General features: G+C 40.6%; 1 protein-coding gene across 7 annotated transcripts in view; it reads left to right on the top strand.

Moving 5' to 3' along the window:
• The window catches only part of LOC145486413 (uncharacterized), a 41,198-nt gene extending 16,312 nt beyond the window's left edge, over positions 1–24,886 (top strand). For 2 of the 7 annotated variants that reach the window (XM_081465072.1, XM_081465073.1), the window contains exons 2-14: positions 5,398–6,111; positions 14,700–14,840; positions 15,141–15,646; positions 16,393–16,470; positions 16,784–16,889; positions 18,218–18,400; positions 18,777–18,872; positions 19,338–19,433; positions 20,455–20,547; positions 20,674–20,769; positions 21,504–21,599; positions 22,064–22,165; positions 22,301–24,886. In XM_081465072.1, coding sequence (XP_081321198.1) covers positions 5,646–6,111; positions 14,700–14,840; positions 15,141–15,646; positions 16,393–16,470; positions 16,784–16,889; positions 18,218–18,400; positions 18,777–18,872; positions 19,338–19,433; positions 20,455–20,547; positions 20,674–20,769; positions 21,504–21,599; positions 22,064–22,165; positions 22,301–22,314 — 2,073 coding nt within the window. In that variant the 5' untranslated portion in view covers positions 5,398–5,645 and the 3' untranslated portion in view covers positions 22,315–24,886. Of the gene's footprint in view, positions 1–1,981; positions 3,271–3,883; positions 6,112–14,699; positions 14,841–15,140; positions 15,647–16,392; positions 16,471–16,783; positions 16,890–18,217; positions 18,401–18,776; positions 18,873–19,337; positions 19,434–20,454; positions 20,548–20,673; positions 20,770–21,503; positions 21,600–22,063; positions 22,177–22,300 lie in introns of those variants that run through there. The other 5 variants (XM_081465071.1, XM_081465075.1, XM_081465069.1 and 2 more) reach the window with 5 other exon arrangements.
• The last annotated feature ends 1,566 nt before the right edge of the window (positions 24,887–26,452 follow it).

Raw genomic sequence — 26,452 nt, 5'->3', positions numbered from 1 at the left:
TCTTGTAATATTTGTCATAATATTTTAAGTTGAAGTGAACCAAGAGTGGTTAAGATAAAATCTCTAAAAAGAATTTTGAGTGAGCAGCAGCGATATAACACTTGCATGTGCCTTTCATTGTTTGAACAAATTGATCCAGTGATTCAATGTTGTTACAAAGGTTCGCCTTGCCCTACTGCAGTCGATCGATCTCATTTTGCCTTTCATGCAACTCTACCTAGAACATTCAAAGTAGAAGGCAACACCCTATAAAATCCTGTAATGGATCACGAGACAAGACGAGATTTCTTTGTCAGATCATATTGGGAACTTTGCACTTTGCACTGAACGTTCTTACATATTTGCCGAATGTCTGCACACACATACACGCCAATCGACCTCGTCTCCTAATTTTTCCTTCTTCATACATTTTGCAATGCTCTGGAGCAGTCTGGGAGTCCAAATTTGACTCTAAATTATCTTATGAAAAGACTGGGATTCTTGTTAAAATAAATTGGATATTAATCATGTCCCAAATATCGCTCTATTACAGTTGTTATACCTTTAACTCTTATCATAGCAAAGATAACCTTCGGTAAGCGAGCACATTTCCTGACGATAAGATAAAACTTTTCATCTGAGTGCCAACTGACTGTTCGGCTATCCTGTAACATAAGCCCTGAGTTCTAAGACGAAAAAGCCCTTCAATACAAACAGACCTATATCAATATAATCATTATAATATCACTATATTAACAAGCAAACCGATATGAACTGAAATAATCAACTATGGAACCATCAATTTCCTATATGTGATCTTATAAGAAATCATTGGAAATTCAAACAAGTAAGAACAATTAATATTTTGATACAATCGCTGGAAAAAGACTCTGGGATTAAAGGGTGTGGCTTTAAATGTAACACTGCAAAACACCTGAAAAGGTATCCTTTCGTCATTTTTTTATCCCTTACTGGCAATCCCGCTTCCTGTTTGCGGATGTCCCGCGGAAATTAATCTTAAGTACCTTTGAGTAGAGCAAGATTAGAATTGAAACTAAGTGTATATTACATTTTTCCTGCATGTGTTTTCTTAATTCTTCTACATGGCGAAGAAAAAATATGTGATGGTCGTGATCCGATATTGGAGAGGAGGTGTTGTGTAACGCAGTATAAACACTGCTACAGTGGGTACTTCTTCCAGAAGTTCAAAATCGATAGAAAAACTCTCTTGCCTACTCCTTACCTCTATCTCACTATTACTTAGTCGCTTAGATGCCCCCCCCCCCCACCCCCCAGGAGGGACTCACTTACACTAATGAAAAGGTCGAAGATGCTCGTGGGAAAATTTAAATTAAACCCCTTAAGGAGACTGATCTAGGAGGGGCTCGAACTTTATTTGACTCCTAAAAGGTACCACTTATGGTAGCCGAACACAGTTTTCGCGCGCGCTTTTGCTGATATAATTCAGCGCGCGCACAAGGATTGCATTTATTTACTCAACACTCCCACTGTCTGTGCTATTTTTCTCTATTATTGAACGAAGTGTATTGATGGCTTTAGTCTTTTATTACAAAGATACGTTAGAAAAGCTAACGATGCAAAGAACCCAGCAATTCTCAGCGTTTTCTTTGTCACCGAAAGAACCCAGTTAAATGCAGTGCATGCGCAGTTGCTCGAAAAATTAAGACCGATTGCTTTTGCAGAAACTTGCCGATTTCTAACGATCCAGTCGTTACAATTTCAAGAAATTTGGCAAAAAAAATAGTTCCGAAACCACGTGAATGATCTATCACAAAAAAATCTGAATTTTGACATAGGGAATTTGTAATAATACAGAACATGCAGTGAAAACGATTTACGGCGAATTATGAAAATCGTCTATGTCAAAATGTTATTAGAACAGTGTTGACAGAAGGGATTTTATGTCAATTCGTAGTGGGCAAATGATGAAAAAAAATCTAACGACAGGATTTTTTGTAAATAAACAAACCATTTTTAAGCCTTGTTCTTAACAAGCCCCGTTGCCATGGCAACAGCACACACCTTAGCCAAAATGCGAGAATAAACCCTTCTGTGGTTAACCTTGACTCTTGCAAAAAACGGATGCAAAGCATAAATAGTTTAAAAGTAATGGTGAATAAGGCATAGGCACTTGAAAACTGTGTTCGGCCACCTTAAAACGGAATTGGTTCGATGACCAGCCGCTGTTCAGGAAAGGAGTCCGCCCTGACAGACCGAACTTGAGAAACCAGCGGAAATCGGTCCTAAAAACTGAAATAAGACGTTTTTTGTTATTTTTTCTTCAGGTGCACCCCAAAAAGATACTTTGAGAGTTAAAAATGGTAGAGTTTGTCCCGAACACTCTGACTGAGACCAAAAACTTTGATTTATACCCCTAAGCGAGATGACGAGCATTCCGGCGGCCTTTTGGGAGTCTCCCCGGGTTAGATTTATCAGTTCTTACTTATATTTGACCTTACGATGTTTTGTTATAATTCTCTGGCTAGACACGGCTAAAAGTATGATTTTACGAAGGAGGTGGTTTATTTGTAAAGTTCGATAACGGTATTAAGTGATCTCCGTTTGTTGTATTTTGGATTTAGCTAAGTTCTTAATCCTTTCACATATCTCCAGCTTTATTTCCTCAAGTCAATTACTGTAACTTAAGGTTTCAGTCTCGGCAAGTTTGGTGCCAAAGAATCCTTGGATTTTGACACCTTGACTTAGTAATCTTTAACTTCCAAAGCAAAATCCTGTGAAACATAACTGTACAAATGAGTAATCGAGGGGCCCCTGCAATTCCATGTTTAGTCTTTATATGGTGTCTATGTGTCATATAGTTAAACCTTGAAATTGAGTACGTACTACGTTTTATGTCGTGATGTTTCGCCCAACAGTAACAGGCAAAAACAAACGATATGGGAGATTCATACCACGATGACGTGGTTGAGAAATAAGACCTGATTTTATGCATGGGTGCTCTATTTACAAAAATGCCACACTGAACAGTTCTAAGGTGGTGGTCTTTTTCAAGAAATTAGGATTAAACTTTGGTAACTGTTAAATCCTTTGTCATGTGTCTGCGGCTTTAACTCAAGTCAATTAATTTTATAAGCTTGTAATTTTAAGCTTGGGGCAAAAACCTCCCATAATACGGACACACCCTGTAGCTTTACCCACAAAGCGAACCCTATAAAACCCTCCAGTGACAGCAGTCAAAGGAGAACGGTCGAGGAGATCTTTCGTAACGTATTGCGCGAGCTCTAGGAGGACTACGTACAAAGACCTCAGGTACACTTTACTGATTGTGCTGAGCAGGTTGTCTAACTTTAAGAATGCCTATGAGTCCTAGTGAGTGGCCACTGAAGAAGAAACTATAGACCTGTTAGATTCTCCATTTTACCCATACAGTTATACTGTAATTTTTGCCGTGTTTGTCCCCCAAGTAAGAGGGAGTCAGAAACCGTGATAAGGACGGTCTATTGAGTAGTACTTCATGTGGTACTGTTCATTGTGCTGTATAAGGTGGTTCTTTTTTTAAATCTGTGGATGAAACCTTAGCGTGTGACCATTCAAATGAAAGCTATTGAACAGTTCTTTCATGCGGTACTGTTTATTATGCAGTGCAAGGTGATTTAAACATTTAAACCTAGCTTCGGGCTTAAATCTTTAAATCAAAGCTATTGCGGAGCACTTTGAGTCTTTCATGTGGTACTGTTCGTTAATTATGCTGTACCTCCAACTCAGCTTTACGTTTGAAGATGTAACCTGAGCGTGCAAAATTTCTTTCATGCGATATCGTTTGTTTTGCTGTTCAGGGTTGTTACTACCTTTTTAATAACAACAACAAAACTTTATTCCTTTTTCAATAATTTACATCAGTGACTCTGAGACCATATCTTAAACTGGACTTTAAAAAGTCGTAATTTTTTTACCTTTCATTGTCTGTCGTATGTTTTTTACGCTGCACCTAAAGTGCAAGTGTTTGAAATGCCTCTTGTTTGTGACCACTGAAATGTGTGTCGTTGGTCAATTTTGATGCAGTGCTGTTAATTATGTTTTCCAAGGGACTGTGAATGAAGCCTTAGTTTTTGACCACTCAAATGAAGCTATTTCTCGTATTCAAAACCCTCAGTTTATGATTCTCTCAATTCTCCCCACTTGTTTGCTTTACATCTCAGTGATAACGTAGAGAAAATTTTTATAACGGCCCTTTTGGTGCGCATCGAGTTAAAGAAGGCGTCCAGAATACGATTCTTCACTTTTATGGGCTTGTGAAAGAAATATTTAACTACATATAGACTTCGCAATATATATCGTTAACTCTTCTGGCTCATTATGACTTCTATTGTCGAGGAAATATAGGCTCTTAAAAGTTAATTGATTGATAAGTTACTTCAACAGATATTGTAGCCAAGATTACCCCTTTTTTGCAACTCAAGTTTAGCCACATATTTATCGCTCTCTTCCGCGCGCGGTTTCGCTTTACTCGCGAAAATCCTGCGCGTTTTTGGCTGCACTACGCGTCAAGTGCGTTCGCGGGGCGTCATGCTGACAAAATCCGGCTTGTGGCTCGTAGTATCGCTTCCCCGATTCTCAAAAAGCTACCACTTCTGAACTAGCTAGAGTCAGGCGGCCATCGTTCAACGGCCGCCAAAAACATCCTCTGGAGCTCATACCGGAAGGGGTTTATTTTCAAAGTAAAGAAGAAAAGGCATTTTATTAGTTGAAAAGCAAATGTTGATGTGTAGGCACTAAACAAACTTGGTGGGGGTGGGGAGGGGATAGCTAACTATCGCGAGCATATTTCCTCCAGAGCAGAACTTTCGTGACCTCAAAGCTCGATCGGCGCTCACAAAATCAGCCGCGATCATCAACTTAACTTTTTTTTGTAAACAAAAGGCGTGTGTTTTCGCCACTCGGCTATAAACGGTAAGTTTCTTGAAATCTGTGAAGGAGTTTGTTTACTTTAGATGTCTTTAAATGCTAAGCGGTTGTTTAATGGTCTACCTCGGGTCGAGACACTTTTAAGTGAATCAATTAAAATTACAACTAACTTTGACGTAAAATTGGAAAACAACGATTAAAATAGGCGCGTGGTTTACTATTGAACGAGAGACGTTTTGTCTCGGACGGCTTCGAAAGCGCTAATTGCAAGAGTATCACAAGTCGTGTAATGGATCAAAATGAAGGCTGAGATATCGAGAAGTTGGTTTTCGCCAGTGACGTGAAACTCGAGTTAATTGAGGGTAAAAAGGTGAAAACTGCCCGTTTATCTCTAACGAAACATCGTGTCACACGAATGCGCGGAATTTTAGCGCGGACAAAGTCGATTAATTGCAGCCTGCCGTTTCCCTGTCAGTAACAAATCCCCCTAATTGATGATTAATTGTAGGTTTTGCTCTCTTATCTCTACAGATCGCTTCACCAGTTTATCTCACGGGCTCATGATGAAACTCACCGATCAGATGAACCGAAGGCAGTGCGTGTAAACATTTCAGAATGCCAGTGAATGAATGAAACCGACATAATGAAGCTAGTTATCACGGCGCCACGGTTTCGGAATTTTCACAGATGTAACTGAGAAGACACTCAGAATTGATTTATTATCGCTTCCGTTTCCAGTGGGTGCGTTTGGTTCCTTAATTGCGGAGTTAACACGAGAAATGGGCCTCTCTTGTCCACGGTTCACGGCGGTTTTGCTGTTGTTTTTATTTACAATTCCCAAGCTTTCAAAGCCTTGTATTCACATCCTCAATCATGGCTGGAAGCCACTGAGTGCTGGAGAGCGCGCTAAACTCGTCAAAGTGGTTTTCATTGGTAAAGTTGTGAATCTGTACACGTACGATGAAGTCTCACAAACACACGCGGCCGATTTTGAGGTGCGGAGAATTCTCAAGGGAAGGAAAATCGTGGACGAGGTTTTAGAAATGCACCCTTCACCACTGGTGAAAGTCTACGGCTTCGGTGAGAAGAGGTTATGTCGCTCGCCCGTTAACCCAGGAGAAGTTCACATGGTTTTTATGGTGTACGAGCCAAACTCTCGCTCGCTCGTTGCACGATACGATGACATATTCGGTGCGACAGCTCCAGCCACTGCCAACAACGAAGCCGATGTATTACAAGCATTGGGTAAGTAGGCCATGAAGATTTCATTTACTTGTTGTCTCTTACGACCCTGTACATTTATCCCGCAAAAGAATGCTTATCTGACCATTAAGGACACCCCCATTGCAACATTAGCAAAAATAACTTAGCAGACAAGGTCATTTCGCAGATTGTCAAACACAGACAAATTTAGCTGACGCTCCGAGAAACAGCCCTGTCGAGCAAGGATTTGAATAGCGTAGAGACAAAATATGTTGCGCTTCTACAGTTTTAGAATATGGGTAGCTTTTGTAATGTATTTTTATAGTAATGGTAACGTTTCCTGCACGTATGAAATCGGAAAGATTTGCTTTAAATTACCGGGAATTTCCTTTAGCGATCTTGAGCGGGAAGGATACGGGTACACTTAGATTGTATCAGAATTCCTGCTCGAAAACGTGACATTCAATCAAATTGAACTGACAGAGGGAAAACAATACGGAAACCTAGATATACTTGATACGCGCAAAGATGTTGCGTGTCCTTATCAAGACGGCTGCACGAGGAGACAGTAAACCTTGACGTGTCATAAATAACCTTTTTCGGGCTGTCAAAATCGTTCTGGAACAGTGGAACTGCCGTCTCAACATCTGTTTTAGGACTGTTTTGCAAGACACGTGAACGGCGCTGGTTGAGATTGGAAACACATTTTTGCAAGAAAATTGTCCTCTAACGGATTTCACCTGCTTGAACTTCAGGTCAGAGCGCATACAAACACACTGGACCGCAAAACCCGCGATTGAAGTTATCAGGGGCTTATTTTTCACGCCTCTTGTTGTCTAATACAAGAGACAGAGAAAGCCCTCCCGCGACTCCCTGTAGTTGTGGTAATCGGCCTCCCGCGCCTAGCTGTCAACATCGCGCAATCCACTTTACGAGCAGTTTTGCCGTCCTCTGGTATTCAGTGTCTCACACGTTCGGGTGAATTATGACTGAAAAGCGTCTCGTCACCGAATGACAGAGCTATTTTGTTTCAGGGATTTCCGGATTGTTCCTCGGGCCTCCGTAAAGTTTGTGCTCGGTGGTTTGACAGAGATAAAGAAAGCGACGGGTTTATAGAAAACCGTGACGATCTGTTTTAATCCACTTGACTGTGATTGGCGTAGAGAGCTGTCATGTTTTACTTGTGTGGTGAGTGGTAATCGATCACTCAAAGTACCCTAGAGGTAGCCAAAACAATCGAATTGAGTAATTTTACACAAGCACTGCTGTCCACAACAGTCTCTAAACTGTTGAAACGGTCGACAAAATTCTTCGATATATTATTTGGCAACAATTGCTGACACAATTACAGACATTTTCCTGTATTCCTGGTTCGTTTAATTAGAGGAAATCCGAGCAGCTGTGATATGGTTTTCGTACGAATCGGCTGATTGGCAAATTGTCTTTTAAGAAACTACCGTACTTTGTCAGGAAGGCTTTCTGATTGAAAACTTTCTCTCTTCGCCTTTTTGCTCGCTTCAACTTTTGCTTTCCTCCAAATCCTAGTTTTTAGCGTTCTTTACGGATTCATTTCGCCTTGTAACTAAACCGCCGCCTACCTCGCCGACCGCCAAATTGCTCATGGCGCGTTCCATGTTATTCTCAATGCAGTGGACGCTAAGTGTAATCCGTCTTCATTCAGTGTGGTGCCACAGAGTCTCTCCTCTTTAACAACATAACGGATTAACTCAAACTTCATTAGTGTAATCCCTAGGTGATGAGCAAATATACCGAGCCGTAACACCTTTGTGGCGACAGCCAGACTTAGAGTGCGTTCCTCGCGAGGTCTCGTAAAGTCGACAGAGAAGGTTTAATCTTAAAACGCGGCAAAACGCGAGGTTTAAAAAAAACCGTCGGTAGTGCGAAATACAGTGCGGAATGCCAATTTTTCGAACCTCCAAGGGAAACGAAAATTGGTTCGAAAAATCGGAGAGTTCGAGAAATCAGGGGTAAAATTACAGTGTTTGACTGAGAAGAGGGAACGACTTTTGGTTCGAGTTATCGGGAGGTTCGAAAAAATGAGGGTACGAGAAATCGGTATTCCAGTGTGCTATGAATTATTCTACAATCTTTGAGGGATTCTCAAGAGGACGATTATGCGATCAGAAGAAGATATTAAAGAGTGTAATTTCGGACATACAGTAATAGGACCGGTATAATGGTTGCGGTCTGTTTTGCGGGATCGGCCTGTGAAATTCAGGCGTATTCTGCCCTTCCAGAGATAAAAGATGAAAAATCTTGAAATCGATATGGGCTGATACGCAGCAAAGCAGTGTGGCAGAAAATACAGGGCATTAGCAGAGTCTTAGTATAAAGTCGTCCGTAATCGAAATAGTTTATACCATATCTCAAAGAGCAGGAAATTCAATCTATTTATGCACAGAACTCATAACAGTAAGTGAAGTAGGCTAAAAATCTTTGTAAGTGCTGAAGATAAGCGCGCGGCTATGAAACCGAAAAGGATATATTTACGAAAACACTTCGGCCTTCATTTCGGCATCAGACTTCAAATTATCGAGAAATTAGAAACGTTTTATGAATTTGCAAATCCAATTAATGAACAGAATTAGGAGAAAATTATAGTTAAGCTTCATAATCCTTTCTAACAGACTAAGCGTCGGTTACAGAGACTATTCTGTCGGGGGCCTATGCCCCCAAAGAAACATTGTACCAAAGTCGATCACATGTATCGGTTGGACAGACATTTTAGCGACACACATAAACGAAAGTTCATCTTGAAAATAAAGAATTTTTCTGCGGTTTGGTTTATTTATACTATATTACACAAGAACAGAATGTTTATTTTCTGATAGCATTAAGTAAACAGATAAGGGCATGTTATGGTGATCGGATTTTAATAAACGCAAACAACGTTAACAGTTAAATAATTACGTGGGTGAGAAACTTCGGGATAAAATTCTAGCATTGCGATCTGTCAATTTAGTAAGTCGTACATCAGTATGTGCTAGACAAAGACAAGTTCATCTTTTTTTTCTGAATCCCTTGACAATCTATAATCACATTTAGTAACTTTGCTCAGTTAATCGAGTACGAACCTGTTTTCTCGTGATAAAGCGTGGATGAAATCCAATTACTGTCACAATATAGCGTGGATCACGGAAGCCAAATGCAAAAATGCGAGTTACGACGTGGTTTCTTTAAAATTTTTCAATTTTATCGATTAATCAAAAGAAAATAGTAATTTCTCGGATAAACGCGTTGAACAAGAGATAATACTGGAGCTTTTACCCCGACGAAGTTAAGTTGTCCATATTTATTTTCATAACACTTGTTGTTGAATTGGTTCACTTCTTAGATTTTAAGTGAAATTCAAATATCCAAACTCTACAGTAGTACAGTATCACATTTTCACCGATAACTCTCTGTGTGGGTCATTGATGAAGATTTTAATGCACAAATAGACAAGATTATCTCCCTTTTGAAGGGAAAAAAGCTGACTTTGCTTATCTTTTTTATATTGGATTGGAATCCATGCCAAGTTGAACAACTTGGTCAGCTTACTCGGCAGGGTTAAGCCATGGGCTGTCTTGTGTTGTTCGGAGAGAATCGAACCCTCCGCGGAGTAAAATTGGTGACGCCATGTTCGCAAATTTCTCCACGGAATTATATTGCCAGTGTAATTAGCCTACTACAGCGGGCATATAACAAGAGCTGTAAATTATTATATTCATGTTAGCATTTCTCGTGACTTTGCCAACTTTGATGTCGTGCGATGTTTGACCCAGGGACATAAAGGCTTTGCGGAATCTTTTCGGCTTATCGATGAATGCAAGCGAAGTTTCATGATGTTATTTATCCAGCGCTACATGCCTCCATGAACTGAGAAGTCGCTCAAGACAGTTGCGCGATAAACAAGCCCAAACCGATATGACGGAGACGAGTAGTTTGGAACCAAAAAAAAAAACGCTTGTAGAAATTGGCGCTTTGCAATTCTTACAACGCCCAAAATCGGGACGCGTTTTTTTATAGCTGAATATATAGCATTGTGCTTTCTTTCCAAGCAAAAGTATTCATCTGTAGTTTGATAACGGAGCGAGCTTGTAGAATGGTGAAAAATTTTTCTACTTGTTTCAAGTTATCTGCACGTTAGAAACTAAAGTATGCGCTATTTTTACACAAACATCTTGAATGTATAACAGGATAACAGGCACTTCTTTTTTTATGGAAGATGCCCTAAAATAGGACAATGCGAACTGCCCCAAATCTTTAATTGCCAAAAATGTATCGGACCTGGGTAATATCTTTGACTGAAAGAGTAAATTAGGGAGTGTAATCTGCAATATGGTAAGGGAGATTTATGAGTTTTATCTTTTTATGAAAGGGGTGGTTATAAACGTAACCACACTCTTGAAACACATGAAACTTCAATTTTTTGATACACTAGAGAAAATGCAATGAAAAACTGTTCCCGTTCCGTGAAGAAATCATTCCACAACGATTTTCGTAAAGCAATATTGAACGCAATATTGAAGCCTGAAGTTTTCGTCTTTTTATCTCAAGACACTTGAGAAGCTATTTATCTTTGGTTCTTGATGGGGTTTAATTTTTAATTTTTAAACTGTCAGCTTGGAAATTGCGCATTGCTAGCGGAACTTAGCTCTGAGATGGGCAAAATTTGCCCATAGTAGAGAAATTGTTTGAGATTTTAACTGATTTCAGAGAAATTGTGGACACAATTACATAATAACAGAGATTCCAGCACCCTTGTCCAGACCCTCTTATCTTAGTTATGGCTAAATCCCTGAATCGAATACGATACTAAGGTATCAGGTTAACTCCGAGCACTTCAGTTTTCAGATAATCAAAACCGCATGGTATCTCAGCTCCTCAAGAGCTCTCCAAAGAAGAGACATCAGGGACCCAGGTCTTTTTTTAATGTGACTTGTTAACAAAACAGTTTTAGGGTAGACTTGAAAAACTTCACAAACGAGAAATTCTTTGTATGCCTGCGCGTTAATCTTTGTTTTTTGGTCACGCTGTCGTTTTCGAGAACTTTCTTCTAGGATAACTAGCGCTGGAAATTGAAACTACCCATTTTTTTCCCTTGAACTCTGTGTGCTTATTCTATATTAGAAAAAAAATTAAACGAAAACTGAATAGACCCTTGATTTTTTGTGTTTGTTTTGGCGTTTAGAACTGAGCAGCAAACGTTAACTCGAATGATTTCCCTTGGTCTAGGACAGTGGGGGACTTCTAATTAACAGACCTAGTTGTCGAAAACCGTGTCCATTCTAACGCGTACTGTTTCTTGACCTCGTTTTTAGAGCGTTTTATTTCAATTAAAACCAATATCTTCCCTCCAGATAACTGGCCGGAATGAGATGGAAAGGGCGCGGCTAATGTGTGAATCGATTCCCAAGATTATGCTTTCCGCTCAGTTCGGGCTCAAATTTGAACCAGCTAGAGAACGTTTTTGTTCAATCATTTCTTGGTATGCAAAGTTGAAACGTGCTTTGATGCTTGTTCACCCACCGATCGATGTTTGCAGCATAATCGGGGCTGTAGCGATTACTCAAAAATATCAAAGGCTATGCTTTAATTCTTTAACAACCATTTTCAGTTTCGACTAGTTTTACAGCAAGAAACAGCGGCAAACATAGAAGAGAAATTTTATTAAGTTTGTGACGAATTAAGGGCAAGAACAACATATCTTTTCCAGTTCATTTTGAATCAACAAAAGCGCACTTTCAACAAATACGCTTGAGATTAATCGAGATTAAGTAAAAAGCCTGTACCGAGAAAGTTGCCCACTTCAGTTCAGTTTTGAGACAATTTCATAAATGGATGATAATCATTGTTTAGGTTTATGTTCTCAAAATCTAATCTGTTCAGTAGCGATCGACTGTGGTTTTTGGTTTGTTACCAGCGAATCCGAAGTATTTCGTTTTATCAACAACAGGGAAATCGGGTTGCCTGGTGTGATGTGGTTACTGATTTTATCAGCAATTTCCGAGTGGTTTAGTAACACAAAACCCAAGAGGACCATTTTAAAGCCGGTTTAAACTGCTTCATCTATTTTCGTTAAAAGCTGCTTTTCCACGCGAGCCAATCTCCTTGAAATAGTCGGAAGGATTATGAAATGTCTTATTGGCATTGCACTAGATGCAATGTTATTGTTTACAGATGACGAAGATGCAATTTACTTGAGATCATTACGTTTGCTTTTCCGCGCGTGTTCACGAAAATTCCGAAGCCGTGTTCGGAAGTCAGCTAGGCCTCTAAGGGAGTTTACAGAACAAATTCATTTGTTTATTCGTTCGCTCCGCAATTTTGAGAACTTGCCGGGTAAGCAACGCGGATGAAAACGTGCAGAATAAAGTCGATATTTGAAAGAAAGCTCTTTCGTTACCCACCCGCAATGAAGTTAAGCCAACTATTATAACGAAAAGGAAAAAAAACTTGGAGCGGTTATAAAGGAAACGAATCTTGCACTTGTGGAAGGTGACCTTCCCTCAGGACTGTTACACATGAGCTTCGAGTATGAATTCACGATCTAGAGAATCAGCGTTGTACATCGTTTATTTTACTGAACAAGCTGCTGAGAAAAAGAGATTGAATCGATTAAAAAACTGAACAGTGTCTTGAAGGTATCCTGTTTATTTAACGTGTCTTTTTTTTCTTCGTCACGCCCTTTGTTTACAGCAATGTTTGACTGCAGTTTGTAAAGAGATACAAGCCGTTTTGAGGAAGGAAAAATCAGATATTAGCAACACAGTTAATTTATATTCATGGGAATCGTCCAGACAAATGGCTTTTACGTAAATCATTGCGTTCTAGCGTAAACGTTTTGTCGCGTGCAGTGATCTCCCAACTCGGCGATTAATTTGTTAACGAGTCATTCCAGCGACCTTAATTGCACAGACCGAGGTAAATGATTAGGTGTTGTGTTCTACTGTCACGGAACGATTACTGGCTGTGAGTGCCGGATCTTGGCTCTTAATGAAAACTGCTTGATGGCGGACACACACATACTCAATGCAAACCTCAGTCTTTTGCATGATTTTAATTTTCTCGGGTGGCGCTAAACCTGCGATTTTAGTATTCCAAATTGTTGATGAATAAGTGCTTGTTCGGCCTTTCATTCATTAAACGATAAATATTCTGCATTCTTGATAAAACACTGTGTCCCTATTCAAAAAATCTGCTCTGCAATACACACTGACCCTTTCTTCGCTCGTATCGTAAAATCACCAACTTCCAAGTAATCAATTTTAAAAAAACCCTCGTTTCTCTTGTAGCCAGTTTTATTTCAGCTCGAAACGGAAAAACTACTTTTCCGCAGTTCACTGTTGAGCCTTAGTAACAAATATGCATTTTCAGCGCTGGGAAATATTGACGGATATTTACCGGCCCACTTGGCACTCGCAATGTATCCCAGTTATTTACCTTCACTTCGGGCAGTAATTAGTAATGATTTCCCGTGATAACATCTGAGATAAGCGATATTCGTAGTCTACCGTGCTAATTGGGCGTAAAGGCTGCCAAATGCTAATTGGAAACTCGTGAGTTTTTCAATCTGCGTTGAAAATCTGTTAGGGGAAACTTGAGTACTGCATGATACTGCGCCAGCAAGGCAATTAGGATCAATAATCTAATTTGCTTTCCACCGCAGCAAAACGTTAAATAGGGCCCAAATCCTTAACTTTGTCGTTTAAATCTTCGGAAGACGTTCGCAAGTATAACTTCTTGCATTTCTCTAGCTACGTACCAACAATTTGAAGTTAATGGAGACCATTTTATTTTGGCAGTTTTGCGCAACTGAAATTGCCGGAATACTTCTGTATTGAAAGTGATACCGGTTCTAATTAAGGCGAGGTTAAAGCTACAGCAACTAGCGCGAAGTGACAGTAATGTATCTGACTGACTTTGTAGACTTGTTTCCGCGAACGTGTTGCGGAGTTGAATAGAGCTCTTTACAAAATTAAAGTTGGTATCTCAAGGAAAACGAAAAACGAAACGTTGTGCTTTCTATTTGAGAAATATGTATCTTGTGGACAAGAACGGGCATTCGAACCTCTTTTGGTTTTGACGCGGTTTGTTTCATATTTCGTTTCTCTGTATTACAACGTTGAATCCATGCCAAAGTTTTTAGGCGCGTCACTTGATGTAAAGTGTCCTGTTTGTTATTAAACGCAACTTTAACCTTTTTTCAAGCAAATATCCGGAGTGTTCAAAAAGCGGACGATTTCAGCTGTTTCATTTATAGAGATGACAAAAACTGCTTTCACTTCTAAAGGTTTTGTATAAACGCATATCCGGAGTATTAAAAAAGCCGACGACTTCACATGTTTCTTATTTGATACAGATGACAAAAACTGCTTTCACTTCTAAAGGTTAATTTATTTCCCAAAAGACAAAGTTCCCAATCGATTGAAATCGAAAGATCATTGACCACTCGCGTTTTCTCGCGTGTCATCACGTGTCCTCGCGAGCCCTCGTGCGTGTTTCGTGGAGAAGCGCAGAAATAGTAGCGAACATAAGTTTCTTTCAGTAATTTTTTTTTTTGGAATTGACTTCACGCTGTTAATGAATACTGCCATATTAATAACAGTTTCCTCTTCGAAACTCAGGTTGGAAACCCTGGTCGAGCTGGAGCCGTTGCAGTAAAAACTGTGGCGAAGGAGATCAAAGTCGTACTAGAGCGTGCCGTGCCAAAGACTGCGATGGCGCAACGAAGGAAGCAAGAACATGCAACAAATACGAGTGTTATGGTAAGGGAAATGTCAGTAATGTTAAATGAAGCCTTTTTCGAGCTGTTAGATCAGTTGGTGTTCTAAGTAACGAAAATGGAAGGTGAAAAGAATGAAAGAAAGTAAAACTAGAAGATCAGAGTCCGGATATGGAATAAAATATTCGTCACTTTGATGCAAGTGACGTAGATGACATTTTCGTTTTCATGTCTTGGTCTTTTTCTGATTCTTACTATATATCCAATCAATTTGAGCGCGCGTGGACCGGGTTCCCGTCAGCTCCCAACGGTAGGCTATTTTAAATGTTGCGTTCTTTTTCAGGTTTAAAGGACATAGCAAGGCTTCTTCGAGAGGAACAAAATCCACCCGCCTCTAAAAACGAGGACATAAAAGTGGAAAACGGACGCGCGGCGTCCATACCAGTGTCTAAAGTATTTCGCTATTATAATTATTTTCCTGATGACTTCTCAATTCTCGTTACATTTCGCGCCATGTCGCTCACAAACGTCTATCTCGTGGCCATGTACGATTATCGCAAACATCTGAGCTTAGGAGTGCGGATAAAGCCAGATTTGATAAGTTTTGAGTTCGAGAAAATCTCGGCGTTTCGCCAGGGTCAATGGTCGCTGGACTTTGCTGTGAAAGCGCGCAAGGCACAGTGGCACACCCTGGGCATTAGTATCCAGGAACGAAACGTGACGGTTTTTTGGGACTGCAAGAAGACTGGGTCCAAGAACTTACCTGAAAAGTTTTCTCTTATTCCGGACCCGTTGGGTGAGCTTTACGTTGGGAAACCCAGGCTTCTTTCTTCCGTCGAGAGATACGAGGTGAGTTGAAGGGAAAGATTGATTTATTGTAGCGAAATACTATCATAGTATCTAAATTGTAGAGGAGACGAAAATGCCTTTTTTAATTTGCCAACTCAAGTCTTGAAAATAATTGTAATTACATTCGATCTCTGAAATTTATTTCTGAACCAACAGTTGATCTATCTGTGGTCGTTGATCAGCTAGCTCTCCTCTCAGGAAATGGCAGAATTTTTTTTGTTTTCAGTGCAGATTCAAAAGGTTACGTGTATGGGCTGTGATTGGTAGATTTCAATCGATTTTGTTTTGTTTCTTTTTGTCTAAGGTTCGTTAGTCATTATGGCTGACGGCAGCGTAAAATACGATCGTTGGTTCGGCTTTGCACTTTAGAGTTCGCATGATTTTATTTGTAAAAAGCGAGGGTAATTCCCATTCAGTGTCATTAATCTCGAAAGAAGATAAAACGTACCTACACAACGCACAAACGAAGAGACAGACAACGAAGCAAGCATGAAAACAAATAAACAAATGAAGAGGTAACCAAAGACGAATGGTGTTCTCTCACAAACTGACTTAAGACTTAATAACGGCAGTCATCAAGGTGGGCTGTATGCAATCTGCTTCAATTCAGTCCATTTAGATTTCTTTTCGACTCTGTAGTTTTGTTGTTTTTGTTGCTGTTGTTGTGTCATGCCCGTCTCTGTGGTAACGTAGGGCATGCGTGTGTCTATATAAAGTGCGTTTCAATATGTGTCTGTGTTTTTCAGATTGAGGTTAGCGAGTTGTACTTCGTCCCAGACGCGGGCGCGTCCAGAGATCAATGCGAGGCTCCACTTTTCAAACCAGTGAGTGCTTATGATATTCAAACTGAATCTCTTGTCAGTCGTGTTATGTTCAGCTTTAAGACTCTCCTCTTTTTTAATTACATTTTCCACAATTCCTCTTGGGAGAACTTCTTTCTCGGTCAGTATCGTTGCGGGAGATGAAAAGGTGGATGGTTCTTATAACCTACGGTACCTACTTGAATTTGTCTGAACTAATTTAAACGTAGTTTTGTACGTGGCCAAAATAACACAAAATACCGTGAATGAGCTTCGTTAACGTTACACTCAGTTACACTTCGAAAAGGCTAACCTTGCCTTTTGGCTTATTTTGTAGCTTCTAGACAAAGATGAAAATGAAGGCAGTGGTGGTGGTGGCCCTGAAATTTATCACAAAGAAGGATCTGGTACGCCAAATTATGTTGACGATCCTGAAAATGAAGGTTTGTTCAGGGAAATCGTCAGTTGTGCTGGCTTCGCGCAGCCATATTGATTGCATTCAGCGTATAGTGTGTTTAGTTAGCCGAGATCTCTTTTCAAATTAGAGGTCCTGTTTGATAATGAGATATTAGAGGAAACTCTTCTCGCAGAGGTTCTTGCAAATTGTGTCGGCAGGTAGCTGAAGAAAGCAAGGTGAAGGGAACATTGCTTCGTCTAACATTCCGTATAACTGGCAAACAAGTAAAACAACCAACTCGCCCCCAGAATCGCACATCGCGTGATATCTTTCCCTTTTGGTGTATATGGGACATGTAACCTGCTTTTCACGAAACTGAAAAATATATGCGTTACAAAAGAACAAGTTGTAATTTGTCCCCAAACCCAGTTTTTGTGTGGTGTAGTTGTTTGTTTGGGTGTCTTTGCACAGCCCGGGGAGGGGAGGGGGGGGGGGGGAGGAGTGTCATTTTGACGTTGATAAGCTGTCTCTGTAACATAACCCTGTCCTTATTCTCGTAATAAAGTTCTTAGCATTTGATTTTTTTTTTCTTCGCGAGATGTACCTATTCATTTTAAACTTGTAAGCAATTTTCTATGTATATGCAATTGAAAAAAGTTGATTTTCGGGCCCTCCCGCGCTTATTGCTGTCGCTGGCGTGGAAACAGCACAAGTACAGTTATTGTAATGCCCATCAAACAGTTTTTAGTGAGGTTCGCATTGCTTTACGTAGCTGTGGTAGTTTGCTTTACCTCCCTACCATCATAAGTACTGTGCTATTCAGCCGAGGCATTCTAATAATCCACTAACCTCTCTTGCTTCCAGCTACACAAAAAACACATTATTTTGTGTTGTTATCATCATCCTTATCGTCATTGTTATTGGCATTATCATTGTCCTCGTCATCATCACGATCATCTTCATCAAAGTTATTTCTGTACGCACCATATGGGAGGCAGTGTGGCCGAGTAGTTAGGGCGCCGGACTTAAAATCCGGAGATCGCGGGTTTAAGTCCCGCTCTAACCACTTAGCTGGAGTTGTTTCTTGGTAGACCTCTGTTCAACTCCTCGGTCATGCTTGTAAATCTGCCTCCCGCCAGTTGGGATTTTTAAGCCTTTTATGTTTATTTGAAATATTTGCTCCTTTCAGTTTAAGTGGCACGCTTGAGAAGGAGCTAGTTGTAGCTCATTGCGTCGACCACTATAAACACTCAAAATTTAACATCTTTTTAACAACAACCCATTAGTGTATGGGGCGGTATGAGTATTTACATAGTGAGTGAATCGTTTCAGGACTTCTTTAATCATGTGCTTTATGTGTTTTTGTCCATATAGTGGAAATCTCCTGGTCTGAATGGTCTCAATGTTCCCAGACGTGCGGCAAAGGCCAAAGGAAACGGGTGATGATGTGTGACCTGGAAAACAGCTACTCTGATGAAAACGGTCTACCGAGTGAGGAGTGTCTCAAGGCGCTGCAAAATGTTGATGTTAAAGAATGTTATCTACAGGACTGTCCTGGTATGAAAATGCACGCTCTCTTTCACACTGCCTCTTCCTTCAAATTATCCCACCCTACCTCTCCCCCCTCCCCACCCCCAACCCCCCCGTCCGCCATAATGTAGAATCATGTAGGCAACGATTACACTAAGCAAGATCTCGTGCAACCTGTCACGGAGGGGCGCGGCGCACAGAGATGGTGAGACATCTCGCGCGTTTTATTCAAACTTTCTGTCAATTGTCTCCTCTCCCGGTTTACCAGGAAAGTCCCCCGGGCCCCCATTCTTCCTGAATGGGCAGACGTTGCCTTTCTTTAGTTGCGGCTTTACTTATTGTGTAAGGCTGCTTTGAATTTGATGGAGTATTGTTAAGTTATTTGGTTTGATATTATTTTCAGCCAAATGTGATCGTCCTTGTTTAAATGGAGGATTCTGTATCAGCCGCAATCACTGTCAGTGTCAGCCTGGTTACTATGGTGACGTCTGCGAGAGAGGTTTGTGATGGTTTTAGTTCCTTGATCAATGAAATAATAATAATAATAATAATAATAATAACAACAAATCAGGCTGTCTGAAAACTCAAGGGTATTCTAACGAGGAGAGAGTTAGAAAAGTGAAAATGAAACATATCGTAAACAAAGAAATCATTGATATTGATAATCATTCACATGAATATTTGTGAACTGAACACTGAATTTTACTTTACCATCTAGTGGCCAAAGAGATCGTATCCCCAATTCGTCAGAAAACATAATAGCTCTATGTATCTGTTTACTCTCGTTAGGTCGTTTTAAGAAGAAGTGGAGTCTTGTTTTATCTGCTTTAGAAAACCTAGCCTTCGTTATAACTCCGATATAACGCGGCCATTCATTCTGTATGCGCTATAATTTACCTATCAACTCCCCAATCAGAGAACATTAAATCTCGTATTTTTAAGATGTAGATTATATATTTTCCAGTGGAATGCAAGATTCACTGTCGTAATGGCGGAACTTGTGTAGCACCATACAAGTGCAGCTGTCCCCCCGGATATGGAGGAACGCAGTGCGAGAAAGGTGAAAAGGCATTTTGTTGGCGGGTTACCTTTTAACAGTTAATTTATTAGTTGAGCTAGCCAGGTCTTGCCATTAATTGGCAGTTTGAGTAAATGCTTTATAAGAAAAAAAGACAACAGGCCCTTCCATATATCGACAACACTTATCACTTACAATGACAAGACAATAAAGGAGACTTGAGGAACGATGCGTTTTCCATTTAGTCAAAAATTTCTTGAAATCTCGGCTCGGAGGGAGATTGCAAAGGCTTTGTGCCCCCCCCCCCCCCACCCCACCCACCCTTGAAGATTCTCGAGTAAACGTAATTTTTAAAAAGGTCGAGTTTGTAGGTTCCATTTTTTCATGCATGAATTTTCACTTTGGCGGAGGGAAAAAAGCGTTCACAACTTTTCTTTGGACCAAAATTTCAGGGACTATTTTGACTAAATGGAAAGCTTACCTGATATGGTTCTGTAACTCTCATAAGATAACTACGTTCTGGAAATTGGAAATCATCAAGGCCTTTCTAAATTTTTCGCTTTTAAAGATATTTCCACGTTGAAATAGTCAGTAATTATGATTTTTGCAGCGCAGAATAGAGCAGTTTTCTTTAACAAGGTGTTCTTGCTTGAAGTTTTGGTCCAACAAAGTACACGAGCCCTGTGTTCGACTACAAACATTCCTAGTTAACAACAGATTTTGTTATACCTCTCAACTCAAATACGTTTTCCGATCGGAGGCCTAGGATCAAAGGACTTTTGTTGTTGTTGTTGTTGTGTCATGGGCCAATACTAACTCCCTTGGGAAACACTGAGTAACTTGAACTCTCGACTCGCACGTGATCAGTTCGTGCACCAGGTTGAAACCGCGGCAAATTTGTGTGCCAGCCGATGTCAAAGAAAGATTTTTTTCGCAGTTTTTTTATTTTTGAGTTGTGAGGAATAACAACCTAACGACTAGCCCCACGGGAAACTACCCTCAGAACTCACTGTCATTAAGTGGTTATTAACTGTCGAATGTATGTTGTTGTTGTTTCTCATAGCGTTATGTAATCCACCCTGTCAATATGGCGGACAATGTAAAAGACCAAATGTGTGCCACTGTTCTCGAGGGTTCCTAGCACCATACTGTAGACGTGAGTACCTTAGCTAGGCCAGTGAATAGAAGAATTACTTCTTACAGTGAAACGCTGGTTAATTTTGTAGTTTTCTCTTCGATTATCACGAGCTGTTTTAACGGTGTTTACCACGTTCGTCCCCAGCCTCCTGTAGTCCTCTTTGCTTGAATGGCGGCGTCTGCGTGGGACCGAACAAGTGTCGCTGCGCCAAAGGCTTCACGGGAGAATATTGCCAACAAGGTATGCTGGGTTAGAATATTGTCTATTTTAATATCGACAAGAACATCATCCTCTTGGGAGCAATTAACACGACAAATTTTATTAATTCAATGTGTTCGTTCCGAGAATTAGGCGTGATAATACGATAGATTATTTTTCCGCCTCCCTGTCTTCTTAACTATGCACTGGAAATAAAAAGAAAAATCAGCTGTTTATTACTGTTAAAAATTGAATATCGCAAAACTAAACCCAAACCGTACCAATTACTTACCAATTAGACTACTCAGCCAATCTCAACCGTAGTAAAACCGAAACCAAACTATCTGCCGGATTACTTTCGACGCTCAATTGAAAACCGCTCTCTATCTCTCTTCGAACCTATCAGTTGATTTAGCGCGGAGAAAGACGTTAAAAATTGAAGCAGAAAAATTCCATTCTAATGACGTAGCACCACAGGCCTGTAAAGTGTCCCTGTTTGGCTCAGATTTCACATGACTCTCTCAGAGGCGACAGAATTGAAGTAGCTTGGTCACGTTTTCTGCATCTTAAAAAGTTTATCCTAAATTTTTCAAGTTCGTCTTTTGTAATCCGTGTTAGTCTTCTCCATGACATTCTTAGCCATTTTTGTACGCAGCCAAAATAGCTCAAAATTGCGTAACTGAACTTTTTTAAGACTGGCCATTAGCCATGGGAGATAAAAGGATTTAGATTTGCCAGATTTTTACCTCCATCTTTTTGCCTCTCTTTTATTGCAGCGGTGTGCAACCAGCCCTGTATGAACGGCGGTGTTTGCTACCAACCTGACAAATGCTCTTGTCTTTACGGCTGGCATGGAAATAGTTGCGAGAAAGGTTAAGTACCCTAGCGGAACTCCCATATATCAGCCATACGGGTACCCCTCCACCCCGCACCTCCCTTCACCCAACTCCGGAGAACAGGCGTTATAAAATTCTAATAGCAACACGTTCTCCCAATCTAGCGCTACGGTTGTCGCACTATACAGAAGTTAAGCCCGTCATTACATTTATTGACTGTCGTATTTATCGGTGAGCAGGGAGGGCGCAGTGGTGACAGCGCTAACCTCCCAGCAATGTGGCCCGGGTTCGTCTCCGGCCCGGAGCCGTATGTGTTGTTGGTTCTGGTCTTGCTCCGAGGGTTTTTCTCCCGGTTCTCCGATTTTCCTCCCTTCTTCCTCCCTCCATATTTTAAATTCAAATTCGACCAGGTTAGAGGACCCGCGTGGAAACCAGCTAAGACTGATGTGCCTACCTCTCTAAATATTGTAATTTACTTTTTTTGCTCTCTCCTTTTGCAGCGCGATGTTTTCCAAACTGTCGGAATGGCGGCACGTGTATAAGACGTAACACGTGTATGTGTTCTCGTGGATACTTTGGTTATTACTGTCAGCATGGTGTTGGTGAGTATTAAGTGAGTATGAACTCAAATTGATTTTGTATCACTCTTTAGAACGTCACTCTTTTGCGTCTTCTGGTTTAACGAAGAGATTAGTCCTGGGGACGAGTTTCAAGTTTGTCTGTCTTGTTCCCTGTAGGTAAAAAATCGTGAACACAGAATTGAGGACGAAGATACTGGCGGAGAAGAATCAATGAAAAGACTTATTTGACAATTTCCTGAAGTTCCCGAAGTCAGGAGGAATGTAGAATTATCCAGTTTAACTTATGTTTTTGTGAGAAAGGGAAGAAAATTTTCAAAATTTTGAGTCTACAAAGACTTAACCTGCAGAACAAGCGGATTAGCGGGCTCTATCGTGATCGCGCTTCGAGCGCGCGCTCGTATATCGCAATAGAGCCCGCTAATCCGCCTGTTCTGCAGGCTAACAAAGACTACTTCGCGCCTATGGTTTTCAAATGTTAGAATCAGAATTGAGTTTTACAAACATTATTAGATGCCGCCGCCTCTCGCTCAGGCAAGTCACGCAATCTTTATACCAGAAGCGGTGCGTGACAAGCCAGTGGTTCAGTTGAGTGAGCGATTTAAGGCAGTTCGAAACTGTTAGAATTATCATCGTCGAGTTGTGAAGAGTTTTCTTTCTAGAAACTGAGTTGAGTTTCTGATCTTGAAGCTGTACATAATAGCTTCACCTTGCGCTTTGTACATTTCGCCTTCGTTTGCAATAATTTACTGAAAGTGTTCAACACTGTTTCTAGACGAATTTTTCACCCGTTATTAGCCCCAATATTTCTCAGTAAGCTGTTATTATCGTAAAGGAGACACAAACAGTTCCAAACCCAACACTATAAACATGCAGTTCGACTGTTATCTGCAACAATGACGACAAAAAGAGCAGCATTGTGATCACCTGTCGGCCTTTCTACGTATTTACAGTTTCCATTCTTTGGAGTAAAACAAAACTGAACAACAAATGAATGTCACTGTGTCGTTGTCTTAAAGCCTCTTCTCAGTAGTGGTTGAGCACTATTGTACCCCCTCCCCTCTGCGTCGATCCAGAACAGTTTTGTTCAGCGTACTATATATGGATTTTAAATGTACTTATGTGAAGAGATTTGAAAATTTGAAGGAAAGTTAGACTGTTTTACCCCTTACTTGAGGAAAGGGAGAGGGGCTCAATTCATTGAAAGAAAAGATATCGCCCCAAATCCCCACCCCCGTAACAGCACGCTACACACAGACCCCGATGCTTTTGCCATGCTATTACCTTGAGGAAAATAATTCTATGAGACATTTGGGCGCGCTAAATTTTCTGTACAATCATCGTAATCTGCGTTTATTTGATGCGCAACGTTTTAACATATCACATCAGCGCTCAAGTTTGTTTGTGTGTGTGTCGCGCGCGGATGGAGAACGTATCTATGTGGCACAGGCGCATGTGTGTGGTACGCGCGCGTGTTTACTGGTACTTGCATTGCAGTCGCTCGCGTGTGTGTGCAAGGCATGACCCGTGTACATGTAAACATGAAATGTAGAGAGAAAAATGGTAAATCTCATGTTTATTTCCCCTTCTTCCATGGTATGTTGCTCATATGTATTCGTTTTGTAACCAATGTATTCGTATATAAGCTGTATATTACCGTATGCGTCTGTATCGACTCTTCAAGTGCACCCTAAAAGATACTTTGACAGCTAAAAATAGTGGCGTTTTGTCTTGAACTTAATGCTAGGGGTAACCCTGCGATGGACTAGCATCGCAACCAGGGGGGAGTAAAAATACTCCTAGTCACTTCATCCTACAGAAACTGGAGATAAGCACCAGCCTGATTGGCCACTTGACTCGTATCCAGACTTTACCATTTTTTACATGTCCTCTCAAAGGGCTTTTGTTTTCATAAGGCGTCGTCCTAGGCGTCGCCGTCGTCATTGCTAAAACTCCCTCATTGACGGAAAACGCTACGACGCCAAGGACCTCTCAACCGGTGAGGACTTGGCACGAGGAAAAAGGTGGCTATAGAGACGTAATTTGATTGGTTAGATTCTTGGACTAAGAATTTTCACTCATGATTAATGCTGGTTTCATTCCCGAAAATATGTACCGTTTGATCACTATACGTAAAAGCGTTGGATTAGAGCACCTGAAAGAGAAAAACCGACATCTGGAAAGGAAACAATTGATATCTGGAATGGGACACGGAGAACAGAGAACGACGAACGGGGAATTGGGAACGTGGGGAACGGGGAGCAGGGAACAGGGTAGGGACAACGGGCAATGGGAAACGGAGAATTAAATGGGGAAGAACCAGTAATTAGCAAATTTCCTCAAAAAGTGACAATTTTCTAATACTCGCTCTTAACCCTCACCCTAACTATGATCCTAACATTAACCAAAGCCCTTACCCTAGCCCTGTTGCTAACCCTAATCAAACCCTAACATGAACCCTAATCACTAGGTCATCTTTAATTTATTTCAGCGAAGAGTACTGACCGTTGGTTCCCCACTGACCACTAGTCATCTGTTCACCATTCCCCATTTCCCATTCCTCATTTCCCATTCCCCATTTCCCATTCCCCATTCCCCATTCCCCATTTCCCATTTCCCATTTCTCATTTTCCATTTTCCATTCCCCATTCTTTATTTTCCATTTCTCAGTTTCCGTTTCCCGTTTCCAGTTTCCCGTTCCCCGTTCTTCATTTTCATTTTCCATTCCCCTTTCTTCATTTTCCATTCCCCTTTCTTCATTTTCCATTCCCCTTTCTTCATTTTCCATTCCCCTTTCTTCATTTTCCATTCCCCTTTCTTCATTTCCCATTCTCCGTTCCTTGTTTAGCGGAACCCTTTAGAGTAGAACACAATAATTTGCTGGGATAGTGATTAGTGAATCTTGCTAACACAAACAGTTTAAATTTATGTAGTAAGAAATAAAAGCAGATATAACAATAACATTTAATTGTTCTCAAAATATTCTCAATTGATTACACAATAAAAATGCCAGCTAAACAACAAATAAGAAATAAAGAACATTCATGGCCAGTAACAATATTTGCATAAACATATACTCTGAAGAAATAATTAGGTCAATTAAAAATTATTTCCAATACAAAGCTTGTGTGATTCACATATAACACTTTGTATTCGTTACAAAGACATCCATACTTTTATCAAGACCAAAACGTTGTTTGTGTAAAGAACATTGTGTTACATACTTCTGACTTAAAACGTATAGAGAGGCTTAAAAACATCCTCCCACAGCTGAAAGGCAATTTCCTCGTCCATCGTTTCCCAGTCAACCTCCGACTCAAACTTTCTGAAAGCAGGTGGCGGATCCTTACGCAATTCTCTTAGAGTCTTTCGCGTCCTCGCTGATCCCTCCCCGCTTTTTTGGTTTTTGCTGCCTTTATCTTCGTCGCTCTTTCTTGAATCCTTGCCTTCATGTTTTTCTCCCGTTTTCTTTTGGCCACCGGACCGCGCTTCACGACATGACTTTCTTTTCTCGCGTCTTCTACTTGTTAGTTTCGTTACACACGCTCCCATTTTGAATAAAAAAAAGCTGAACGTACTTTGTTCAAGGTGTATACACTTTCTCAGTCCAAGGGTGAAACTACAGTCAGTTCAGGTTCACTAATAGTCCAGGTAGAACGTTTGTAGTTGACTGCTGTCGAAACCGAGTCTTGCGATTTATATTAGTAAGATTGCGCAACTTTCCATCGGGACAGAGCTAATACCGGATACGATTGCGCAACTTGCCATTTAAAGAAAACATCCATTTTAGGTCAACGCCAAGTTCTTTGGGATCACGTGCACTAAATCAGCTTTTTCTGTTGGCTACGTTTGTCGTACGTAGTGCTGACACACCTTTTCCGGGTAGGATTGCGCAACTTGGCATTTAAAGCGAAACACCCTTTTAGATCAACGGCAAGTTCTTTGGGATCACGTGCACTAAATCAGCTTTTTCTATTGGCTACGTTTGTCGTACGTAGTTCTGACACACCTTTTCCGGGTACGATTGTGCAACTTGGCATTTAAAGGAAACATCCATTTTAGGTCAACGCCAAGTTCTTTGGGATCACGTGCACTAAATCAGTTTTTTCTATTGGCTACGTTTGTCGCACGTAGTTCTGACACACCTTTTCCGGGTACGATTGTGCAACTTGGCATTTAAAGGAAACATCCATTTTAGGTCAACGCCAAGTTCTTTGGGATCACGTGCACTAAATCAGCTTTTTCTATTGGCTACGTTTGTCGTACGTAGTGCTGACACACCTTTTCCGGGTACGATTGTGCAACTTGGCA

Source organism: Orbicella franksi, chromosome 5 (genome assembly GCF_964199315.1).
Source record: "Orbicella franksi chromosome 5, jaOrbFran1.1, whole genome shotgun sequence".
NCBI lineage: Eukaryota > Metazoa > Cnidaria > Anthozoa > Scleractinia > Merulinidae > Orbicella > Orbicella franksi.
This window is presented reverse-complemented; position numbering and strand designations above follow the sequence as displayed.